The sequence below is a fragment of the Anas platyrhynchos genome, chromosome 7 (genome assembly GCF_047663525.1).
Source record: "Anas platyrhynchos isolate ZD024472 breed Pekin duck chromosome 7, IASCAAS_PekinDuck_T2T, whole genome shotgun sequence".
NCBI classification, from domain to species: domain Eukaryota; kingdom Metazoa; phylum Chordata; class Aves; order Anseriformes; family Anatidae; genus Anas; species Anas platyrhynchos.
Window position 1 is genome coordinate 16,367,167 of NC_092593.1, and position 22,081 is coordinate 16,389,247.

Genomic DNA, 22,081 nt, shown 5'->3' on the forward strand with positions numbered 1-22,081 from the left:
TAGTGGCCCAGGAGGTGTCTCTACTGTTATGTACCTGGACATTTTTCCATGTTGAAATTTTACACGGAGCAGGTAGCTCTGAGCAAGGAGAGCAGAGTGACACATCCCAAGTTATGGCTAAATCCTCTGAGGACACTTTTTCTTGCAGTTTAGGCTTGCTGACAATTACAGGTACAAAGTATAGCAGCTGAGGATGTGCCCTGGTGTGCTGTGTGGGTTTTTTTTTTCCCTCTTTCCTTCAAAAAACACAAGCAGCTTTAGTGAACAGACACTTCATACATCCCCAGGCGTGCAGTACAGTCCTGACCTATCTGACAACATGCTGCACTTCAGTGAGTGCTGTAAAACTTTCTTGGGATCACATGAAGGAACAGGTGACAAAATGGGCATCAAATAATCACCAGTTCAAGCTTCCAGATTTCTATCTACCCGTTGATTTTGACCTTTCCGTAGGCCCGCGTTTTTTAGTAAACAGACCACGCACATACCCAAGGTGATGCTGCTCAGCAGCACCAGAATTAACTGTGGCTAAAACCACGTTAGGGGTGCAGGCAGCATTCAGGTACGTGTGTCCCTTCACATCAGCCAGGCTTTGCAGCAGCCCTGAGCCCCCCTGCCCGTGCTGAGCTCCCCTGCAGACCAAGGCCCCAGCCGCTGCGGCTGCGTGCGCCCAGGCAGGCTATGGGGAGTGTTGCACAACCCCGTATAATTTAACCACATGCTGAATAAATACACTTTTGAGAACTCTTTTGAAGAGATGTTGCCTAATTAATCCTGCAGGGGGTATAATATGTATATTTTTGAAATCCAGTTTTAGCATCATGCAATTAGCTTTTATGGCCTAAGGATTCTGATTTAAGACATTCTTTCATTACCAATGGTAATCTGTTTTAATTATAAATGCAAATGTATTTTAGATCCAAATGTATCTGAGCAGTACAATGTAAAAAGATGATTCACAGCTAATGCCATTGAAGTGCCTCGAGTCTGGTATTCATTACACCTTCTGTAGTTTGAACCCTGAGGATCAACACGATACTCAAACACATCTCTCAGCTGAAGTATGTGGAGGCTGAATAGATTTCTTTAGGAAATAGAATAAGTATTAATCAACGGGGATCCTTATGAGGGCAGCAGAAGGAAAATCATAGCTTCGGGCAAAAAGGAGGCGAGCATTTGGAGTGTTCCAGGAGTGATTTCAAGCTGGTGAGGGCAGAGCACAGCTCCTGCCATGGTGCAGGTGCTGAGCAGACAGCATCATCTTCCTTGGCTCCGTGTCAGGGAGCATCCAAGAGCTTACTCAGGCCTGAGCATCCCGGGCTGACTGGGGAGGGCTGTAGCTGCTGAAAGCAGTGCTGCTGTAAAATTTGATCTGACAGCGTGTCTGAGAAAAGCTGTGAGCAAGGCAGGCTCCAAACATGTAAAGGCTATCGCTTGCTGAATATTTGCTGCAGTCTCTTGTCCCGGAGATAACAACCACCGGGTGGGTGGTGGTGGGGCATTGTACGTTGCAGTAAATGATTACCATACTCAGCAAAGTCTTTCCAGAGTCAAAGAGCCTCTGCTGCTAGGCCAGTCTACCCTTGCTGTTGTTTTCAAATAAAAATTTATTTTTCCTAGCTATTTTGAAAGATGTGGCTAAAGGAAGTAACTGCTCAGCACCAGTGATGTAACTGTGAAGAGGGGGTTTACAATGATAGTATCTCCTGTTAAACATGTTGCCTGGTAGAGCATTTTTGCAGCTACTTGCAGTTAGCCACTGATGCAGTGGGGAACTAAGCAAGTGCGGTTTATGTAGTGCACCTCTCCATGTCTCTGCTAAACTGGACTTTGAATTTTTTCCCAAGAGGAACTTGCTGGTAAGAAGAAATGGTGTAGGCACTGCAAAAGCCACGGGAGGCTCCATGGGGCCCTCCAGAAACCAAAATCACCCAGTTCCTCAGGACCAGCCTTGTGGGGAAGGCTGGTAGCTGGGTCAAGGCACTCGCACGGCTTCAGAGAGCTGAGAGCTTGGCAGGGTGCTGCAGAGAGCTCTCCTGTTCCCCGAGCAGCAGATGCTCTCCAAGACTTCAAGTTCCCATCCCATCTTTCTTGCTGACGCAGATAGAGTGTAGTAGTGATTTCATCACCTGCTCTATGACAAGCGTGTTGACTGGTGCCACGGGGAAGGCTCCTTACAGAACTGCTCCCTGCCCTGGAGAGCTGTCAAATGCCAACCGAGACACAGATCGCGTGAGGCTGTTATATGGGGCGGCAAGTGATGTTCTGCATTTCCTGCTTGAGCTGAGTGAGCCAAAGCTTCCCACAAGTCTGAGAGTCGTGAGTGTGCAGTTAAAAGTCTCTGAGCTGCTTAGCCATTTCCCTGTGCCGTGTTCAAAGAACCAAGCATCGCAAGCACCAGCAGTTCTTATCTGTGTGTTTTATTTCCCAACCGCTGTTTGCATTTACTTCATCCATTACTTCTTTTAACTCATCACAACCAGTACCTTTGCTGTGAGCTTGTATTTTCCGCTAGTATTTCTGGAGGAGAAGGGTGTGGAGGAAGCTGCTTTGGGCACCAGCCCTGGAGGCTCAGGCTGCTGTGTGTCTGTTGTCCAGCACCCCAACCTCGTTGTTCTTGGTGGTTTCGTGGTGTCCGCCCTCGCCTGCACCACTTACAACTTATTCTTATTCCGTTCTTTTCTTTTCAGGGGCTGTCAGAGCCTGAATAATTTAAGAGTGAACAAATGAGAGACGTTCATGGAGGACTCAGTTCTTACCTAGGCACAATTTGACAAGCATGTAGATTGCCTTGGGTTTCCACTGCACCTACCACAACTTTACTAAGAGAAAAGCCCCCTTTCCTAGACATCTGTGTCACTCTTGCTTAGTAAAGTTATTCAAGATCAGCGCCTTTGGAATTGGTTGGTAAATGGACAAAGACTTTCTCTTTGCCCGGAGCTCCTGACAGCCTCCAAGTACCAAAGAGAACTCCACACCACTAGAAAGCAAGAGACAGCTGCTGAATGTTGGAAGCTACTGCATTTGGCAAAAGAAGCTGACGCTAAGATGCACACAGTTGTGTTTGTTTGTTCTGCTTGTTTTCTGTGCTTTCTGAGCCCTGTGTGTGCCTGGAAAGTTTAATGACCAATGCCTTCTTTATCAACATGCAGTTTTTCTTCCTAGCCCAAAAAGCTTTGGGTTCTGTTCTTGCTTTCCCCGCTCCCCCCAATTCCAATTTATTTTGTCACTGATACTCCTCTGTTGTTTCCATTAGGAATTGTTTGGGAACACACAATTTCCTTTGAGGTAGGGAGATATAAATAGGACATTCAAATGTCCTCCTCTCTCCCCAGAAATCCAGCAGTGATCCACCTTGTCATACAGGCTGCTGGCTTCCAGCGTAAGGCAGAGCTGACCTTAGCAATGATGTCATTTGACTGAGAAATTACTTCGTTAAATGTGGAAAAGTTCTTACAGTAGCTCAATTTGAAAGCTGCTGAATGAAGCTGACCCCTGACACTTTGCAAAAGAATAAGGCTTGTGTTGTATTAACAGCTGCTTGGAAACCATGTGTAATAAATTTTGTTTTTGTGCCCACCACTAGGATAAAAGATGGCATTCGCCGACTCTGGTACCCTTAATACTCTCAGCAGAGTGACACTGCTTAGATCAAAGTTTAAAAGTCTGCTTCTATGTGGGTGTCTACGCATTTCACAGTTCCTTATGCTAAAAGTAACAGTGTACTTGCAAAGGCCAGCAAATGCTGCTCTTCTTGTTCAGCTTCAATCACGACATTTTTCCCCTTATCATCCCGTATAGGTTTCTGTAAAGGTTCAGGGTTAAAACTTACTTTTTTAAAGAACGTGCATAAGTCTCCTGTCAAAATATATCAAGGAGGTTTTTGCTTTGTGTTTGGAGTTCTGTTCTTTTCGCTGCTAGTGACACTTACTCTGGAAACTTCAGGGTTTGGGATTACACTATTTTTGTCACAGAAAGAGGACAGTGTAAATACAAAATGTAAAGTAGAAGAACTTAGAGAAGTGCTTCAACAAGTTGTTTGACTAAATTGAAATAAATGTTGATTTGTTCAAAAAAAAAAAATCATGCCCTTTCTGGATCTTGTTAGTCTTGACTTTTTATTTCCTTTCTTTGCTAAAGCAAGATGCGTGCCTCTAGCCTTCAGAAATCCGCTCACCCAGCTGTGAGGCATTACCAGCAGACTATTCCTACACGCCTTCCCTGCAGACGTGGTGCGCTTGCTCTGGCTGTGCGCTGGGCGCAAACCCCAGGCAAGAGCATGGGTACATGAAATCGAGTGCGTAGACATACTGTGTTTGTCCTCAAACTCTGCTGCGTGGAGCAGTTGCTCTTTGAGCTTTTCCACATCCTTTCATTCAGTAAAAACATATTCTGGAAAGGAGTTGCTGTGTCTGGGGAGATAAGTGAGGTGTCACTGAAGGACACAAGGTAGGCCAACAATGTACCTATCTCACGGTGTTGTGGGGTAGGAGCTGGCATCACCCCAGCAGATTAGTGGATTCACTCTGGGGGTGTTGTCCTCTTACTAGTCTCGTCCTGAACTCACAGCAGTTTATATGAGGGGTCGTATGGGACTCTGAAGAAAGATGATTTTGTCAAGAAGACTGAGAGGGGTACAGAAACCTCCCACTGGACATGACACGGATACCCATCATGGTTTTAAGCAGTTACACAGAAACACGTTTCTGACTGGGACATTTGAAGAGAGGACCACAGCTACGTCAGCTGACATTGAAGTGCTTGGTGCTGCCAGGTTGAGTTGCACACCATCCTGAGAGCCCCTTCAGAGCCCCAAGGATGTGCTCTGCCATCATGCGCAGCAGCCCCTCAGTTAAATGCTCATCTCTAGGAAGCAAGATCTTGTCTTGTAGCAATCTGAGGACTCCCTTTCTTCTTCTCCCTGCGCCTTCCCTAAAGTCGCCTCTGGCAATAGCTTTAGGCTCATGTGAAACAGCAGATGTGGTGATGACTGCTGTGGCTGTTCCTCTTACCAGGCACTCTTGGACAGTAACGAAGTCATGTTTTCATGCAGCAGGCTCTGTCACTGTGCCTCACCCTTGTGCTGTTCCTCTCCCCGGAGGCCAGGCTCACTCATTCAGCACGCTCTCTGGATTTCAGTAACTTTTCTTGCAAGGTCTCTTGAGACCGTGAGCCTCTGTGCTGTTTCTCCAGGCTCTTGGTTTTATCTCACCCTTCGAAACTTTCCCAGAACTGCAGTGACTTTTCTCTGACCCCCAGGAACCGGCGCTCTTGAGCCCTGACACTCTGACTGGCACAACCAAGACCTGGAGACTACTTTGGGATGTCAGCTTTCCCAGAGCATGCTGGATGAAAGCCTCATCTGAGCAACACCAGCTAAAAATAAAAGCTATTCAACTGGAGCTAATGGCGGGTTGCCATGAGTTATTGCTCATTAAAGCGAATTGTCAGATGCTTAACTTCAGCTAATCATTTCCTGCTGCGAGATCGGCCTGGTATGAAACATCCTCAAATGTGGGAAGGGGATTCACAATAACTAAATTTAGCTAAGGGTGTAATTTCCTTGGACTCCCTCTGTTGTTAATGGAAAGAGAAAGGGTGCTACAGGGGGCAAGTCCCTCTCTGCATCCCCCTCAGGCAGAAGTGAGCACAGCTCCTTGACTGCGAGGGCCTGGGGTGAGCTGCTCCCTGACACAAAAATCAACAAACCCAAGTGCAGCTGCTTTGCCACCCCAGCTAGGCGAGTGCTTGGTGTCCTCCACTTCGTTTCCTACCTGAAAATAACAATCAGAATTTGAATATTAAAAGTTACAGATCAGTGGTTCTTTCCTCAAAACTGTAAGTCAAACACAATTCCCGCAGCAGCATCCTTCCTTCATTACAGCATAACTACAGGGATCTCGGCAGAACATCCTCTTTCTCCAACAGCTCTTCTTGCCCAGTTCCAAGAAATTTCAGCTCTTCAATAAAGGAACAGTTGCATTCTGAATGTCGTGTGATTTATTTATTTTTTAGTCACATTTTTTCTGTTTAATTTTGGAAGTTAGTTTGTTTTCAAGTTTGGCAGTGAACCCAACAGCCAAATTTTGAGTTTTTATGTTGCAGTGATTGGACAGTTTGTCAAGTATGTTTGCTTTTAGCAACATAGGTTTCTTTCTCTGTTGGATTAGAAAAAATTGCGTAAAATATTTAACTCCATACCACTCTTTGAGTTCGGACAGAAGCAATTTTGTCCATGTGAATGGAATTGTGACAATCCTGCCAGATTGATTTGTGCCTTTTTGACATGGCTTCCAAACTGAAGCTTCAAGTGACACTCCCAGATACAAACAGAAAATTCCATTGAAACTTCCCAAGGCTGCCCATTTCCAGGAGACTGTGAAGTTCAGGAGAACATTGGAACTCGGAGCAGAATTTGCATCTAAATTTCAATGGCAGTGTTTGAGGGTGTCCTTACGCTCACGTGTGAGGTGTGTCCTACGTTGTGTCCTCTCTCTTCTCCCTCGCCGGCATCTCCACACGCAGCTGGATGCGACCGGGTCTGGGTGCGGGTTGGGAGCTGGGGAGGACTCCAGACAAGTTTTGCAATTCCATTGCAAAAGTTTAGTGTACTTCTAATCTAAAGGGCTTTTCAAGCCAGTTGTCCTTTATCTTCATCCGACACGGGCACTGAAAATTTCCTCATGTCCATTTGCGTTCTTTGCTGGGACCTTATGTGGAGGCAGTGCCTGAGGAGGCAGTTTATCTGTTGACGTTAAAACACGTCGGGTTCATTATTTACATGTTATGAAGCAGTGTTTTCACTTGAAGAATAGCTGTAAAGTGACTTTGAATTATCCAGATGTCACTACCTCCCAAATTTTTGCAAATCCATGCCAGGTTTTACATGCAGAATAGGCTCTAACACTAAAACTGGGATCTGTACTGTCATCTGCCTAAGCCACAAAGTTTTGTAACCCTGACTCGTGCCAATAAAAATGTTTCTCTGAGTGTGTTTTGAACATTTAATACAAAAGCACAGAAAAGACCAAGGAGTCAGTGTTTGTAGCTCCTTCTGCCATCTTTGAGCTCGCCGAGTAGAGCGTTGGCCCTGAAGTGCTGGCGCAGACAGGAGGTGGCTCCCACCACATGGCTTCCCCTGGGGAGCGCATAAAGCCTCGAGGGGCCCAGAGTTGTGAATTGGAGCCCACAGCCTGCGTGGTGAAGGAAAACGCTTGGAAAGGGCAGGAGAGGCAGCGTTTTGATGGTTTGGATGATCCTTGTTTGTTTAGTGGGAAATACTAACACAGGGGCTTTTTTTGTGCACAGGGTGAGTCTGGATGACTCCTGCTTTCCAAGATTTTCTGCTACAGAGATTCCTGTCCTTCAGGAAATAATAGCTTGAGGACAGACTGAGTTACTCTTTCACCCACATCTGATTCAATTCTGTCTTTGTCAAAAATGTTATTTTACGGCAATCACTAAATATGGAAAATGGGCTCTGCTGAGCAGAGCAGAGTTAATTTATGTGCTCATCGGTCAGATTTTCGTTATTGGCTTTCATTCATGAGTGGAATTATTTCTGTGAAAAAAAATGTTGATTTAAATGCACATGCTAATAGGATTACAGAGTTCCCATTCTGGCTCATTTTCTCTAACTTCTGTGGAAAAATCCTTTTCTCTAAGGCTGTTTTTCTGGGGTGAGAAATGGAGCCATACATAAATTTGCTGGTCCCATGTAATTATTCAACTCTTCTCACCTCAAGCAAGAGTGTGTCCTGCCGTAGTCACGTCTTCATAGCTCTAGTCTGTATTAACTTCTGGGTATCAAGGCATATTTCCCTTCTGTCATATACGGTCTGTGGTTAGTGTGGATCAAAAAGACAAGCCTTATGTTTTCTTCGGAATCACTCTGAGAAGCCTTTCCCATTTCCCGTTAAAGGCTTGGGTTCCTGCAGATGAATCCTCTGCTGCATGAGCCTGGTCAGACCTCCTCTCCCCTGCATGCTCTGGGGAATGGCGAGGTAAAAATAAAACATCTTGTAGTTAAGTTCCAGCAGCAATTCCTACTGGCTCAAGTGGGAATACAGCCGTGCCTCTAAAATGTGTCTGTGAGATTTTTGTTTTTCCTTTCACTCAAGGTTGCACAGAACTGGAACCTTCCATTTTCCAAGTAAAAGAGCTGTGCTTTTCTAGACGTCTGTTCATTTCAGCAGCAACAGCAAAGATTTCATGATTGTGGCAGTGCAAAAGCTCTGAAAGTTAAAGCTCTCTGGTCTGGCTGTGTATCTGCCACAGTCATATTGCCAGAAGTTTCTCGGAGGTTTGCTTAGGCGTGTTTTGGAAACTGTCATTTCTTCTGTCTGAATGAATGGGTTGGCCAGGAAATCCATCTAGCCACACTAGTCTGCTGACCTCCCTGCACACACTCCACTTTGCCAGATACCTTTTTTTAGATTTCTGCATCCCAGGATGGCGGTAACAGGATGACCACGCGCTGCAGCTCGCTGCCAGCCCCGCAGTTCCTGCAGACCCCTCTGGTACTGCTGCTTAGTGGCTCCTGGTGGGCAGCAGCTCCCTGAACTGCCACACAATGGGCCTCTGGCTCTTCTTGAGCAAAATCTGTCTCCAGACAGCTCTAACGATGCAGTTTGCAGAGCACATACATGCTGGTGCATTGGAAGAACACGGTAACATGTTCCACTTGATCCACTCTGTGTCTGGATCTCAACCTCCTGCCACGTGTTTGATAAATGTGTTTGTAGCTGTATGTGCCACAGAAGCAGTGCAGCTCACACCAGCAGGGCTTTGGAGCTTGTCCCAAAAGTCTTTCATAGCAGATTTTGTGCATAACATGTCTATGTCTGTTGTGGGAGCTCTGCTCTTTCTTGAGTTCCACTCCTGCCTCCATGGCCGTGTCAGGGGTGACCTGTGTTGTGTGTAAAGCAAATCATTCTCCACAGGGATGGCAAACAGCAAGTGTGGCTTGTTTTGGTACAAAACACAGTAACGTTTGCGGTTCCTTGAAAAGGAAAAAAAAAAAAAAGTTATCAATATTGTGTATGGACTCATTTGCGTTTCAGACAGTTCATATTTGGAGATGGTGAGAAATAAGACAATGAGGTAAATGAGGCGAGAGTACTTTGTATAACCATTAGGTACTGAATAGAACAAATTCACCCAATGCTGGAGGCTCTCACGGTGGCTGCAAGGCAGGGAGATTTACACCATCCTTTCCAGCCCCTTTCCCTGCCTTTGTTCCAAGCAGAGAGCACACTGACATCTAACCGCGAGATAAGGCTGGGGCAGGCTGCACTTCCAGCCTCGAGCTGCTGCGTGGCCAAGCCAGGCCCAGGGCTCTCTCCCAGGTGCCTTACGGCAGTCAGTTGGGCACTCCAGCAGATAAGGAGAAAGAAGGAGAATTCATATCTGCTAGGGACACGTACGACATGGCACAACTGAGATTCAGTAACCTCTGGCTGTTCACAGGGGTACGGAAAACACACCATTGCTGTTAAATAGCCTTTTGCATCACCAAAGCTGTGTCCTTGAGCAGGAACTCCTTCAAGTGGGATCGTTTTGCTGTGTAGCACTCCCGACTATTCAAAGCTTTCCCTCTGGAAGCCTTTGGGTTGGCTTTCATCTCAGCTTGATGTTCTGGAGTCCTGATGTTCAGCCTGGAGAGCTCTCATGGCTGTAGGTTAAACTTCAGACAAAAACCCTGCAAGTGGGTATGGTGGTCGGAGGGCCAGCTCTGGGACTTGGAGCATTTGTGCTGAAGTGCTGCCTTTTTCTGGGTAGCAGGGGACAAAGGCTGGCTATTGCTTCCTGGGGACCACCTCAATTGGATTGCGATGGTGTGGGAGAAGCTGTGTGTCTGTCCGTGCCCAGGCTGTGGCTGTGCTGTCTGCTCGTAAGAGCAGGGGTGTTCCCTGGTGGGAAGGGAGGTCCCTGCATCTGCCATCCCAGGCTTTGGGGCTCCTGGGTTTGGCCCTGCCTCGAGCCCATCAGCCTGAAGTGGGATCCCACAGCTCAATAACAAGTCCTTGGGATGCTGGTGGCTGTCCCATGCTCCATTTTGCCTCCTATCAGCTCCCCTCCAGCACTGAGAGGTAAATTGGCAAGGTGCCTTCATCTTGAGGCAGGAGTTTGGGCTATGCTACTTCCAAGCTGTAGTAAAAGCCTCTCTGTACATTAATCAACCAAGATGTAGGAGATGGCTTATCCTCATTTTAGGTCCAACTATCCCCTAAGCCCAGTCCCCTGCAAAGTCTGTAATATTCCTGCTTTCCCCAAATCTCACCCCCCGAAGCGGTAGCCTGCAGTGAGTGAGTTCTTCCAGCAATTTTCCCCCGTGACCGCAGCCCAGCTCCTTGTGCACCAGGACCTCCCTGGCTGGGGGGATGGAAGGGAGAAGGTCCTTGCACCCTGCGAGCTGCCTAAGTGCTCAGAATCACCTCATCCTGAAACCCTGAATTGTGCTGACGCAAGGTGTGCTGATAAACTGCCAGAGCATCACGTGGAGCCCGCTGGGGCAGGCTATCTAAAGCCTATTGAATGGAAGATAAGCTGGTCATGGACAAATATTATCTTGCACTCGTTGATTTAACACGACTTCACATTCACGGAACATCAACAGGAGCTGGCTGAAACCAGGCTTTTTTGAGATAAGACTCCTACTTTGCCCTGATGGAGGAATGCCTGAAATTGGCAGATCAGCTGCAGGCAGACCCAAGCAGCTCCACCTGGGACCTGCCCTCCTCCCAGCCACCCTCGCCCCCACGCCTCCTGTTGTCAGAAGACAGACGAGTTAGATTTTCTGCTCTCTGGGAAATGAACTTTGACTTCTCCTAGCTGCTTACAATTATTTCCATATGTTCTAAAAACCTGACTTTTGATCCCAGGTACGTAACAAATTACTGGTGTAACTTCTGATTGACGCCATCTCTGGTCGTGAAGCCTTGTCACTACTCCCCTGGTCTGCAGGTGACAAGCTGACAGACGATGTGGGCTGCGATCTCTGCTGGGTGTGCAGCTGGCTCTGAGCAGCAGCTCTGCCCACCAGGGCAGGAGCTCTGTGTGCAGGTGGCAGAAACTGGCTCCTAAACCAGTACAGGGGACTGGGAGAGCAGCTCTCCCTCAGCACATGCATTACCCAATATCTGTCACGGTATTTATTGTGGAACTGCGAATATCTGCATGCACCAGGCTGTGTTTGTGTGTTGTAACTTATGTTTTTGTTTTCTGCTGGGGTGGATAGGAGATTCAGAGATAAACATCTAAAAATGTGTAATAATGTCAGGTGACTGCTTTCTGATGCACAGTGTGAGATCAGCCTTACAAGAGCACGACAGAATTTCTGAATTCTTTAAAAAATATATCTTCTTAAACTGTGTGGGATAAAACACCACAGTCCCTGATCCCTTCTGGGGAGGGAGTTGCCTTTGCCATAGTTTCAGAAAGGTGAGAGCAGGGCACTTGTTCCTAAAGGGCAATTGAGAAATGTTCCAGCAACTTGTTTGCTTTGTTTTTAAAGACTTACTGATATTGGCACATCTTTGCTCTGTTGCTTTGGGAGGGTAAGGGAGGTTGTGCCCATTTCTAAGGTGCAAGTCTGAACATGTGTATTGATAATTGCAGTTGGATATGGTTCAGCAGAATTTCCTGCTAGGATATAAAGGAAATCTTCTTAATTTTAAGCCTATATCTCCTTCTTGGGTGTTTCCTTTGGTTTGAACAATTTGTCATCTCTTGTAATTGTTCATTCCAATTTCTTAGTTCTAGGGAAGGTGTAAAGTCTTTTGACAAATTGCTTTCAGGGGCAAAGGAGATTATTTTAAGGTGTTTCAAATAACCTTCAGAAGTTAATATGTAGTCAAACTATCAGTAATGTTATTGAGGTCTGGCAACGGCTGAGAAACGTTTATGGCACCAGAAACTGACAAAGTGTTGGTGGCTGTCAGATCTCTTGTAGTAATCTGCTTTTTGTGCTTGATTTCTTCCTGGCAATTCACAATGAAATCTGTGAGAAGAAGCTGAGAAATTCAGCACTTAACATGAAATTCAGGCTTTCATAAGTAACTAGGTAACTTTGCTGCCTGTGATCTTTCTTAAGGACAGACAGTGCGGTAGCAGATGGGCGAAGCGTGTAAGATAGTGGAAAATGCCCTCTGCATGGCATATTCCTCTCTGTCCTCTCTGGTGTGCAAGAAGGATTACACAATGCTCACAGGTCACAACATTTTCCATTGAGGCATTTTGTATTTTCATGTTTAGAAATGTCAAGCACTTGATGTACACTAGGAAATCGGGCAGGGGCTGGTATAATCTCCCGCGTGCACTGTTTTCTTGCAGAGGCATATTCAGTTTCCTCCAATGACAACGGGGGCAAGTCAGATTCGGTGGCCAACCTGCAGCCTCAGCCATCCCTCAACTCCATCCAGAGCTCTCCGGGCCCCAAGCGCTCGACCAACACGCTGAAGAAATGGCTGACCAGCCCTGTGCGCCGGCTGAACAGCGGCAAGACTGAGAGCAACATCAAGAAGCAAAAGAAGGTGCGAGATGGCAGGAAGAGCTTTGACCTTGGCTCACCAAAGACCGGAGATGAAACCACTCCGCAAGGAGACAGCGCCGATGAGGTGTGTGCTGGGGTTTGTTGCAGGGAAGCCTGATGTTTCTAGTAGTCTGGGGTGTGTGATTCACATTTGAGCAAATGCAGCTCCCTGAGGGTCTAGAGGGAGCAGCGAATCATATGAAAAACTAAATTGATTAAAGCTGTCTTGCAAGAAGTATTGTCATCTAAAGAGCAGCGGAATGTGTAGGGAACAGCTTTTCAGAGTCTGCATACATTGTCATCCTTTAACTAGATTTTTTAATAGCCTATTGGGAGTCTGCCAAGGATAGAAAAGAAGCCATTTCTGAGCAGTTGTTACCAGTTTTTGCTGAGGTTCATATCACCTTCATCGTGCCATGGCAGTGTAATTCCGTATTGAAAGGGAACGCTCAGAGAAATAGCCATGTCTCTGTTAAATCGGCTGCGTGTTTGTAGCTGCAGTTTCTCTGCAGGCATGTTCTTTGCTAGAATGGCTCTTTCCTGACAAAGCGAATAAGGAGTTACAGGAGGAAAATGGAGAAGATATTAACTGAACACAAATAGAGCAATGCATTCTGAAAACTGTATGTTGAGCTGTTTTCATTTAAATTAGAAAATACTTTTCCGCCAGCACACAGACAGCTGTAGCTGCTTTGGTGTCCCAGTACTTGTGTTCCTGTAACTCTTAGAATTTAATAGGATTAACAGGCCTTGCATCTTTATTGCTTCTCTTCTATGATGCTTAGTATTACCTGCAGCTCTCTCCACCCAGTGCCATAGTGAGACACTATTAGTATCACTAACAGACTCAAAGCCTGGTGGCAGGGCTCAGATATCTGACAAGATAAAAAGAAATCCCTCCCTGCCTCTAATCATATTTCACTTTCCTTCAGAAGAGCAAGAAGGGTTGGGGAGAAGATGAGCCAGACGAAGAATCTCATACACCTCTTCCTCCTCCCATGAAGATTTTTGACAATGATCCAACCCAAGATGAGATGGTAAGACTTCCTCTACTGTATCAATTTGCTCTCTAAGTGCTTTTCTCACAGAGCTGTCTTATAGTGGTTTCCCAGTGGTCTTCTAGACGTGTGGTTACACTAGGCACCTACGTGCGAATCATAACCTAATACCTCTCACCAACTGGATTTACAAACAGTGCCTGATACGCAGTTTAGCCTTGGGATTGCATTTCATGCCAGGTGTGGTGTGCTTGTGCTGTGTGTGGTCAGAAACTCCACTCAGGTTGATGACGTGTGTTCTCCACACGGGTTTCAAAAGTGCTGTTGGTGTCTGGCAGTAGCAGCAGAAAAGATATTTGGTGGCAGCCTGGGCCTGAGGACTGGGATAGGTGCTGGAGTCTGCTTGAATCCTGAAATACCACCTTTACCAAGAGTTGGATAACTTGTGTTTTCCACCAGGCTTTCTATGTGGTTGGGCTCCAGGAACTTTGTCAGTCTGTGTCCCACCGTACACCCGCTATTCTGAAGTGCCTTAAAACTTGCACGTGGAAAAAATCCCATTCCTAGCATGTAGTATTTCTGGTTCTAGTTCTCTGCCGTTAGCTAGGGTCTGCTGAATGTTAAATCAGGAATTTGTTGTGGTAGATGGTGCAGTTGTTTGCAGCGTCCTTCAATTACTGTTTTGGACTTGAGGTGAGGATCTGTGGATTTGGCTATGGAAGTGGTTTGCTTTCTCAGTTAGCGTGGGCCGTGTCTCCATGTGTCCTCCCCCACCCTTTCCTGGTGCTGGCATCTCTCTTGCAGAAATCCATCCTCCTGTCTGGCTGTTTCCTGCTTTCCTGCTGGCATCTGTTTTTAGCACTGCCACTTTTGTATCTCTATCCTCTGATTGTAATTACCGCATGCAAAGAAGCAAGGATAGGGGAAATTAATAAAATTAAAAAAAAAAAAAAAGTGATAACCTAGAATGTTCCTGGGAAAGGTTCAGGCAGCAGTTTGGAAGAAGAGCGAGAGGAAAGGGAGCAAATGTTTCTAGGATGCGAAGCGATGGAGGAAAGGATTCGGGGCTCGCTGCTAATCTGCCAGGAAGCACTGTGACATTGCGGTGGCAGCAGGGCCAGGAGGAAGTAGCTGGAGCCCCGGACTGGTGCTGTCTGAGTGCTGCGTGTGCTGCTGGCTGCCTGCGAGAGGCAGGGGCGAAAGGTCTGCAAAGCAGAGCTCTGGTGGATCCCTGCCCAGCACAAGAGCAGTTGCTCCTGGCTTGTTCTCCGGGTCATTTAGCTAAATGGTTTGGGGTTAGTTAGTTTGTTTGTTTGTTTAAAGAGAAAGAAAAACAAAGCTGCTCTAGCTCTGGTCACTTTTCCTCCTATGTCACGAGGATACAAAACTTCAGCCCACAAACGTGGCTCCTGAACTCCCTGGCACAGAAACACTAAGCAAGCGGTGTCTGAGCCATTCGGGAGCCAAAAGCTCTTTAACTGTGTTAATTTGGCCATGGCTCCTTGCTCATGTCCTGTGACTGCTTACAGGTACAGCCCTAGGTTGGAAGAGCAGCAGCGTGGGGAAGCAGAAGTGGTGGGAGGTGACACTCTGCCCTAGCAGTAACAGTGCCTCTCCACTCCTGGTGGCACTTATAACCACAAATCACCAGATATCTTCAGATCAGAAATTCATAATTTACTTACTGGGAAATCGAAACACCATTTTTTGATTTGCCTCACACAAGCCGGGCTCTTTTGGCAATCACCGAAGAGTTGTTTTACACTGAAAGACTTGTAGGCAGCAAATGTTTCCGTGCTCCCTTGAAAATCTTGTGCTTATTTACTTTTTAGAGATATTGAGCAATTTTGGGTAAAAGAAGTGAGAGCAACAGCTGTTCAGTGCCTCCGAAATTTGGATTCCTCCCACTAGAAGGGATATGTTTGACAGTTATCATCTCTGTATTTGTCCGGTATCTCTTAGAGTCCCTGTTTTCAGTCTTTTTCATCCAAGACATGCCTGTCGCATTGCAGGTGAATCTATCTGCCTGAACTTTTACATTTGTATGAGATTCCTGCATTTCCAGCCTAATTCCTCAATTACCAGCCTGATTACCTATAATTTTTGTTGTTGTTGTAATTAGAACTGTTGATTAGATGTATTATTTGAGTGAAAGAGGAGACTAAAAGTGGCAGGCTGCTCACATTCCTGCTTTGTCTTTCTCCTTTCCTTTTTTTTCCCTGGGGCTGTGTCACTCACCATGAGCAGCATCCCCAAAGGGCTGCTAAAAGAGATGGCCAGCTGCCTAATTCCTGCCATCACCTTTCCACGTCTTGTTCCCCAGCACTATTTAATCTCAGATGCGTGTGTTGGCACCTGCCTGATGACTTCGCTGAAATAGGCACTCTCCAGAAGACCTATATCAAGTAGCTGAGAGATGAATAAGCTTTTTAATAATTCTACTGCAGTTTTTTTTTTTTTTTTAATTAGCCATGTTTAGTCTGTGTCAGTCTGCTGAAAGCTGGTTATCAAAGGGTTTGGTCAGTATTTAATTCAGAAGAAATCTGCATACAGGTGACCTAATAAATGTTAATTCCCGTAGGTATCATCTGAGCTTTGGTTTTCAAACTGAGATTTCTTAGGACAAAGACCAAAGGGTGTCCACGCAGAGCAAAAACCTTCAGCTAGAGCTGAGCATTTCACAGAGAGCCCAGCCTTCACACTGCTGTGGGGATGTTCAGGCAGCACAGTGATGAGGTCTTCAAATTTTCAGTTGAGTCTGAAAATATTTTAACTAATGCCAGTAGGGAAAAGTGAGCATCTCTAGAGAGTGTTTCTGTCCCTCCTATGCCAAGTACCTAGGATAGATGGTATACATAAGGGAATTTTCTCTCCACTGATTGCAGAGAGGGGAGAGAAAAGATGCAAATTTTAGATGGCTGAAGTTGAATGAATGTGTGATATCATCTGAGTTCATTTGGCGTTGTGATTGATCTTTGGGGAAGGAAGGAGGAAGGATTTCTTTGCCCCTGCCTCCCTCCCCTATTGCCTGTAACTCCACGTGTACCTTCACTTATTGCATCTATTAAATATGCATGTATGGGGGAGAAGGTAATTTCTTACATCTGCAGCAAGAAGATCAATTTTCTGGAGCCTGTAAAACCATAGATGTCCTTGGAAGGAGGAACCAGGAGACATTAAGAATATTTTAGCACGGTTGCAAATGAACTTGGTTTCTGATGCCGCTCCCTGTTTCCCAGCCTTGGAACTGCTGCAGAGGAATGTGCAGCCAGACTTTGATGGCAATTCTGTGCTTGTCTGATAAAGCAACACTCACTCACTTTACTGTGCACGTGTTCCTCTAATCCTCCTGCTCCCCTTCTGCGTTTATTCTTCTCCTGTCTCAGAAGCTGCTTCACTGACCACTGGTTTCCTGTTCCCTTCTCATCCTCCTAACTTGCTTTTCCTTTGCAACCTGGTGTCTTGCAGTCCTCTTCTTTGCTAGCTGCTCGACAGAGCTCCTCCGATGTCCCGACTGCTGCGGATCTTGTCAGTGCAATAGAAAAGTTGGTCAAAAGTAAGCTGGTAAGTTTAGTGCTGTGAAAACTGTGTATACAACAGGCCTGATACAGCTCTAAGGAAGGGATTTAAAGTCTACTTCTGTTTCTGGTTTCCTTGCTTTCCACCTTCATCTGCTATGCTTCTATTAACCCTGTGTGCTCTGCTTCTCAGTAGAGTATCAAATATTTTTGCTCCACATGTGAGACAAAGCCCATACATGTAGGCTCTGCACTGCAAAGTCAAAAGGCACTTTTGGAGAGAGCTTTGCAGGGTATGAGCTACTGTACTGTCCTCTTCCTGGGGACTGTTCTTTCCCTGCAGTGATTTAAAAAACAAACAAAATTGTTCTGTGGCAGAGGAATTTTGATACCCAACACATGAATTTGTTTGGTATTCTGGCTTCTGTGAAAAACAAATGTGAAGAGTAAAACTGCTTGAAGTACCGCAGCTGTGCTTTAATTTTAAAAAGATTCATATGTTGATATTAATCTGTCTTGTCAACTCTACCTGACAGGGACTGGAATAAGCAATACAAATGCTCTGGGTTTAATTTCTTCGAAAATTTCAATATCGTGCACTCATGCACTGTCATACATGACGTGTGTGATCCCATTGTCCATGTCCTGGACAAGGAGTAAATAGTGTTTCATATATTGGCTTCTTTTAAGTTTTGCCCCCAAAAGTACAAAATGTTAATGTAAAAGATAAACCTTTTTTTCTACATGTCCCAGAACCTCTAAAATTAGGAAAACACTTGCTTTGAGCAAATTTTACTGATTAATAAACCAGGATTGAAGCAGTTACAATGAGCTTACAAAGGTTTATTTCCTTATGTGTGTGAAAACAACGCACATACAAAATCATTGAATTATTGTAACTGTGAAAGCAGCTCTGTCTAGTGAATAATATCAGAAAGTTTTGGCATATTCTCAGTTTGAGATGTTGTTATGAAGAGGTCTGTTAATAGGGTGCTCAGTTGGAGCAAGTGGAGAAGGATCTCTCTGGGACATGGGAAACTGCAAAGGACATTCCCAGAAAATTTACTCAAAATAGTTTTATTCCATTGAGGGACTAAAAAATTTCGAGTATTTCATTAACCCAGTTACATGTATTTTCAGAGGATATTTTATTTTCTCTCCCCAGCGTGTACACTGTTAGATCAACTGCGATTACTTTCCAGGGATTTGGGGGAAACTTTAATTATTGTGGAATGTTGCTCTGTATCCATCCATTTGTTTCAGCTTATGTTCTACTTTGCTACTAGGAATTCTTGCTCAGTCTTTGGCAGAGAAACACTGTCCATGTATAGCCTAACCTTGGGTCTGATTGTGACACTAGGATGCTTTCAGGTTGTTTTGAAAGAATTTGGAAGAGTTTCCTCATCCTGGGGCTACTGGAATGTTTTTTTCACCTTCTGGCAAAAGGACATTTTCTCTATTTTTAATCCTTTTTGGAGGAGGGGGCTTGAATCAATTTAAAACTAGTTTGGTTTTGTCTCACTAAGGTCTGGGGGAAAGCTAAATATTCCTCTTGGTTTTAGACTGCACTGATGATTGCAGAATTGACTTGAAGCAGGAGGTAACACTAATGCTGGAGTTCAAGGGTAATGTTTTTTCTGTTGTTCTTTGGGGTTTTCGTAGACCCTTGAAGGAGGATCTTACCGAGGAACCTTAAAAGATGCCACTGGCTGCTTAAATGAAGGAATGACGCCTTCAACTCCCCCAAGAAACCTTGAAGAGGAACAAAAAGCCAAAGCAATGAGAGGCAGGATGTAAGTTGTCTCGCTTGTTCGTATTTCTGAAATAGGCATCCAGGGAGGGCACGTAGCTGCTCTGAAAGAATACTTTGTAGTCATTGATCGAGCACAGAACTGGGAGTAAAACTGTGTCCTGCTGCATCTGTTTCTTCTTAACCTGCAAAAATACTTCTTAGAAGCGCTTTCACACCCAGGAAGTTCATCTTCACTCTTAAAAATGTGCAGCTTTTACCCCAGATAGCATGTATCTATTACTGTAGAGGCCTCTGGGCAGTTACACACAGAGTTACTGAGGTGTTTGCTTTGGAAATTACTGTGCCAGAGGTGAAATCAGCTTGCAAAGGCGAATATATTGTTGACCTTGTTAGCTACTTCCAAGGAAAAGAGATTTATTTTTTTTTAATGAGATGATGATTTTGCACCCTAGCAAAGGAAGGGGCAGAATTCAGAAGTATTTATGGTGGGCAAATGCCACAGAAGAGAAAGTTTAATTTGGGAAACCTTCATATCCATGGTAATGGGAGAGGAAGCAGGAGGTTGTTGCAGGTCCATGAAAGCCATCGTTGTCTCCTGCAGCTTGTTGTAGGAAGCTGGAGAAGCACTATAGCGAGGGACGGGATGGGCTGCCAGCAGCGGGCAGGGGCACAGCACTCCTGGGCGTGCTTCTGACTGGAAGAAGTTTTCTGCTAAACAGCTGTCAGCCTTTCTGCAGGAAACCTCTCTGCCCCTGTCTGTCTCCTTAAAGCTCCTTGATATTTCAATTTGGGGGGGTTTCTGGTAGCAGTTCATTCATTAGATAACTTCAGGTTAGTGCTGGTGTAAGCCCCCGTACAGTAAGGCTTTCTAACTTGTGACGCTTCTGGCAGGCAGACTGGCAGCGTGTTACACGTAATTAGCTGCTGCCTCCGTCCAGATTTCTGAAACGCCAGGATGTTTAGGAGCACCTGCTAGTGGCTTTCAGCACAAGACATCTGTCTCCTCTCCAGCTCCCTGGTGTCTGTGCTCTGTGTCTGTGCCTCTGGCTGTGCGTAATTCCATAGCCATATTAGGCAGCTGGGCTCCAAACTCGAGCTGTGACCCCCCATTTCCCATAAAACAGCAACTGAATCCTTGCTCAGGCATGGGTGGTTATTTCCTTTGTCTCAGGCAACATGTGCCTGTCAGCAGTTAGCCTTGGCACTGGGAAACCCCTGTTCCATCAGACCCTGTGAGCAGCCAGGCAGCAGTCTTACTGAGCAGTGTCAGTATAGCCTTAGTGTGGAGTTACTGAGATACCCAGATATTCAGACTGACTCAGAGGTGAGGCTCTACCCCTGGTACATTTAATGCCATTTTAACTACAGCTGTGTAGACAATACCTGCTGGTGGCTGGGGCAGTCACTTTCTAAGCAACGGTCTGTCCTTGCTCTGTGTTATCTGATGAGGAGATGAATGAACATGAATTTTTGCAACATGCTTCTTAGGAATCTCAAATTGTGACTACCTTTAGGGTCCTGTGTCAGATAGGCTTCAGGGAACTAGCAGAGGACGAAGGATGATTTTTTTGCTTTTCAGGGAGAGGGGAGCTGGGGAACCCTAGTGCCAAGTTTAACTTAAGTAATGGTGATGGAGACCCTGATTCCTAACACAGGTACAGATTGGCAGGTTTAATCTGCTGCCTCATTTTCAGAGCAGCCTTTGTCCAGCTGTACCCTCACAGCAGGTGAAACCAGGAGCTGGGGGCGGGTGGTGGCAGAGATTCCCCAGCCTCTGGGCAGCCCTCTGCTCCACCAGGAGCAGTGCAGCCAGAAGGGATGTGAGCCCATTTGGACGAGATGCAGCCAGCCTGTCCCAAGGGCACCAGGTCAGCCAGCGAGAGGGCACCGCACGGGATGCACGTGGCCGCTGTGTGAGGGAGCAGCCTTCTGCCCCGCTCGTGTTTACTACCCAGGCACGCAGCTTGGCAGGGCACTGCCGAGAGCACAAGCATCCAGCACCACCACTGCCAGCCCAGGCCTCTGCCAAGGGGGCTGGATTTTACTCTCAAATGAATGTGAAGCTGTCTGACCTCTCCCTGCCTCGTGTCCAAGCATCTCCTCCCTGCGTCCAAGCAGCTCCTCCACTCCATCTGAGCAAGGGACACCTCGGGAGCACAGCCATTGTATTGGAGCCAAAAGCCAGCTTGTGTTTTTTTTTTTTTTCCCTAGATATTCTCAAGCAGGCTTTTATCTTAGCACTGTTTGCCCTCAGACCTATCACTTCAAGTGGGTCAGGCTGCTGATTGACATGAACGGAGCGATATTAGACATGAAAGCGCTCCTCTATCTTGTTAGCCTTGTTACCGCCGGAGCGAGCTGGAGCACAGATGGAGTTTATTTGTCATGTGCCAAATCCGTGTATTGGCGTAATTGAGAGGAAAACTGTCTGCAGCAAGCTGTAACTTCTTGAAATTGTCCTCGAAAGAACATTATGTGATTAGTCAGTTTGACATACAAAGGAGGGTTGTTTTGTGCTTTTTTTTTTAGCTTGGTGTTGTTTGCATGCATCAAGCCTTCATTAGCTGACTCTCCTCCCTGGGATTATTAGTTCTGAGATAAGTGGGAATCACTGGCCACCCCCACAAGGATTACCTAGGCTGAGAGATTAAGCTCTGCATTAAGGCAAGAAGGGGAATTTGTTTTCCAGTGTTTAAAACTTCCAAATTACATCTTAACTGGGACAAGAAACCCTCTCCTACATGCTGCAAAATGGGTTGGGAAATGTCCCCATTGCTATCAGGAGGGCTGCATGGGGGGGACAGATGAGTGCAGGGCAGGGAGAGGTAGTTGAAAGCAGAGGCACCTCGTTGTGCTGCTGCTCTAGCACTGCCCTGGGACCTGGTGCAGAAGAGGGGAAGGAGAGATGAGTTAAGAGCACTGAAACTATGCTGGCCTGAAATGTAAAGTTTTTGTCGTTTTCGTCCCACTGAGCTATGAGCAAAGAGTGAGTCAGGTTGTGTTTCCTGGGATGGTGGTGTTTTTTTTTCAGGAGGTAATATGTGGTAAGAGGACCAAACAGTAACATCAAGGAACGTGGTCAAATGCGTGTGTTCTGTTTTAATTTAGGTTTGTCTTAAATGAGCTGGTGCAGACCGAAAAAGACTACGTCAAAGACTTGGGAACTGTTGTGGAGGTGAGCTGAAGCAAGCCCTGCTATGCAAAATGTTTTCTCACTAACAAACACCATTCTGCAAAGTGGCAACAACAAAAAATACAGCATGAGAAACAAACTGGTTTA

General features: G+C 45.9%; 1 protein-coding gene across 24 annotated transcripts in view; it reads left to right on the forward strand.

Moving 5' to 3' along the window:
- KALRN (kalirin RhoGEF kinase) overlaps positions 1 to 22,081 on the forward strand; it is a 496,146-nt gene that overhangs the window by 432,756 nt on the left and 41,309 nt on the right. For 20 of the 24 annotated variants that reach the window (XM_072040793.1, XM_072040795.1, XM_072040794.1 and 17 more), the window contains 5 exons: positions 12,334 to 12,617; positions 13,465 to 13,569; positions 16,999 to 17,094; positions 18,711 to 18,841; positions 21,910 to 21,976. In XM_072040793.1, the coding sequence (XP_071896894.1) occupies positions 12,334 to 12,617; positions 13,465 to 13,569; positions 16,999 to 17,094; positions 18,711 to 18,841; positions 21,910 to 21,976 (683 nt within the window). Of the gene's footprint in view, positions 1 to 2,690; positions 4,903 to 12,333; positions 12,618 to 13,464; positions 13,570 to 16,998; positions 17,095 to 18,710; positions 18,842 to 21,909; positions 21,977 to 22,081 lie in introns of those variants that run through there. The other 4 variants (XM_072040787.1, XM_072040790.1, XM_072040791.1 and 1 more) reach the window with 4 other exon arrangements.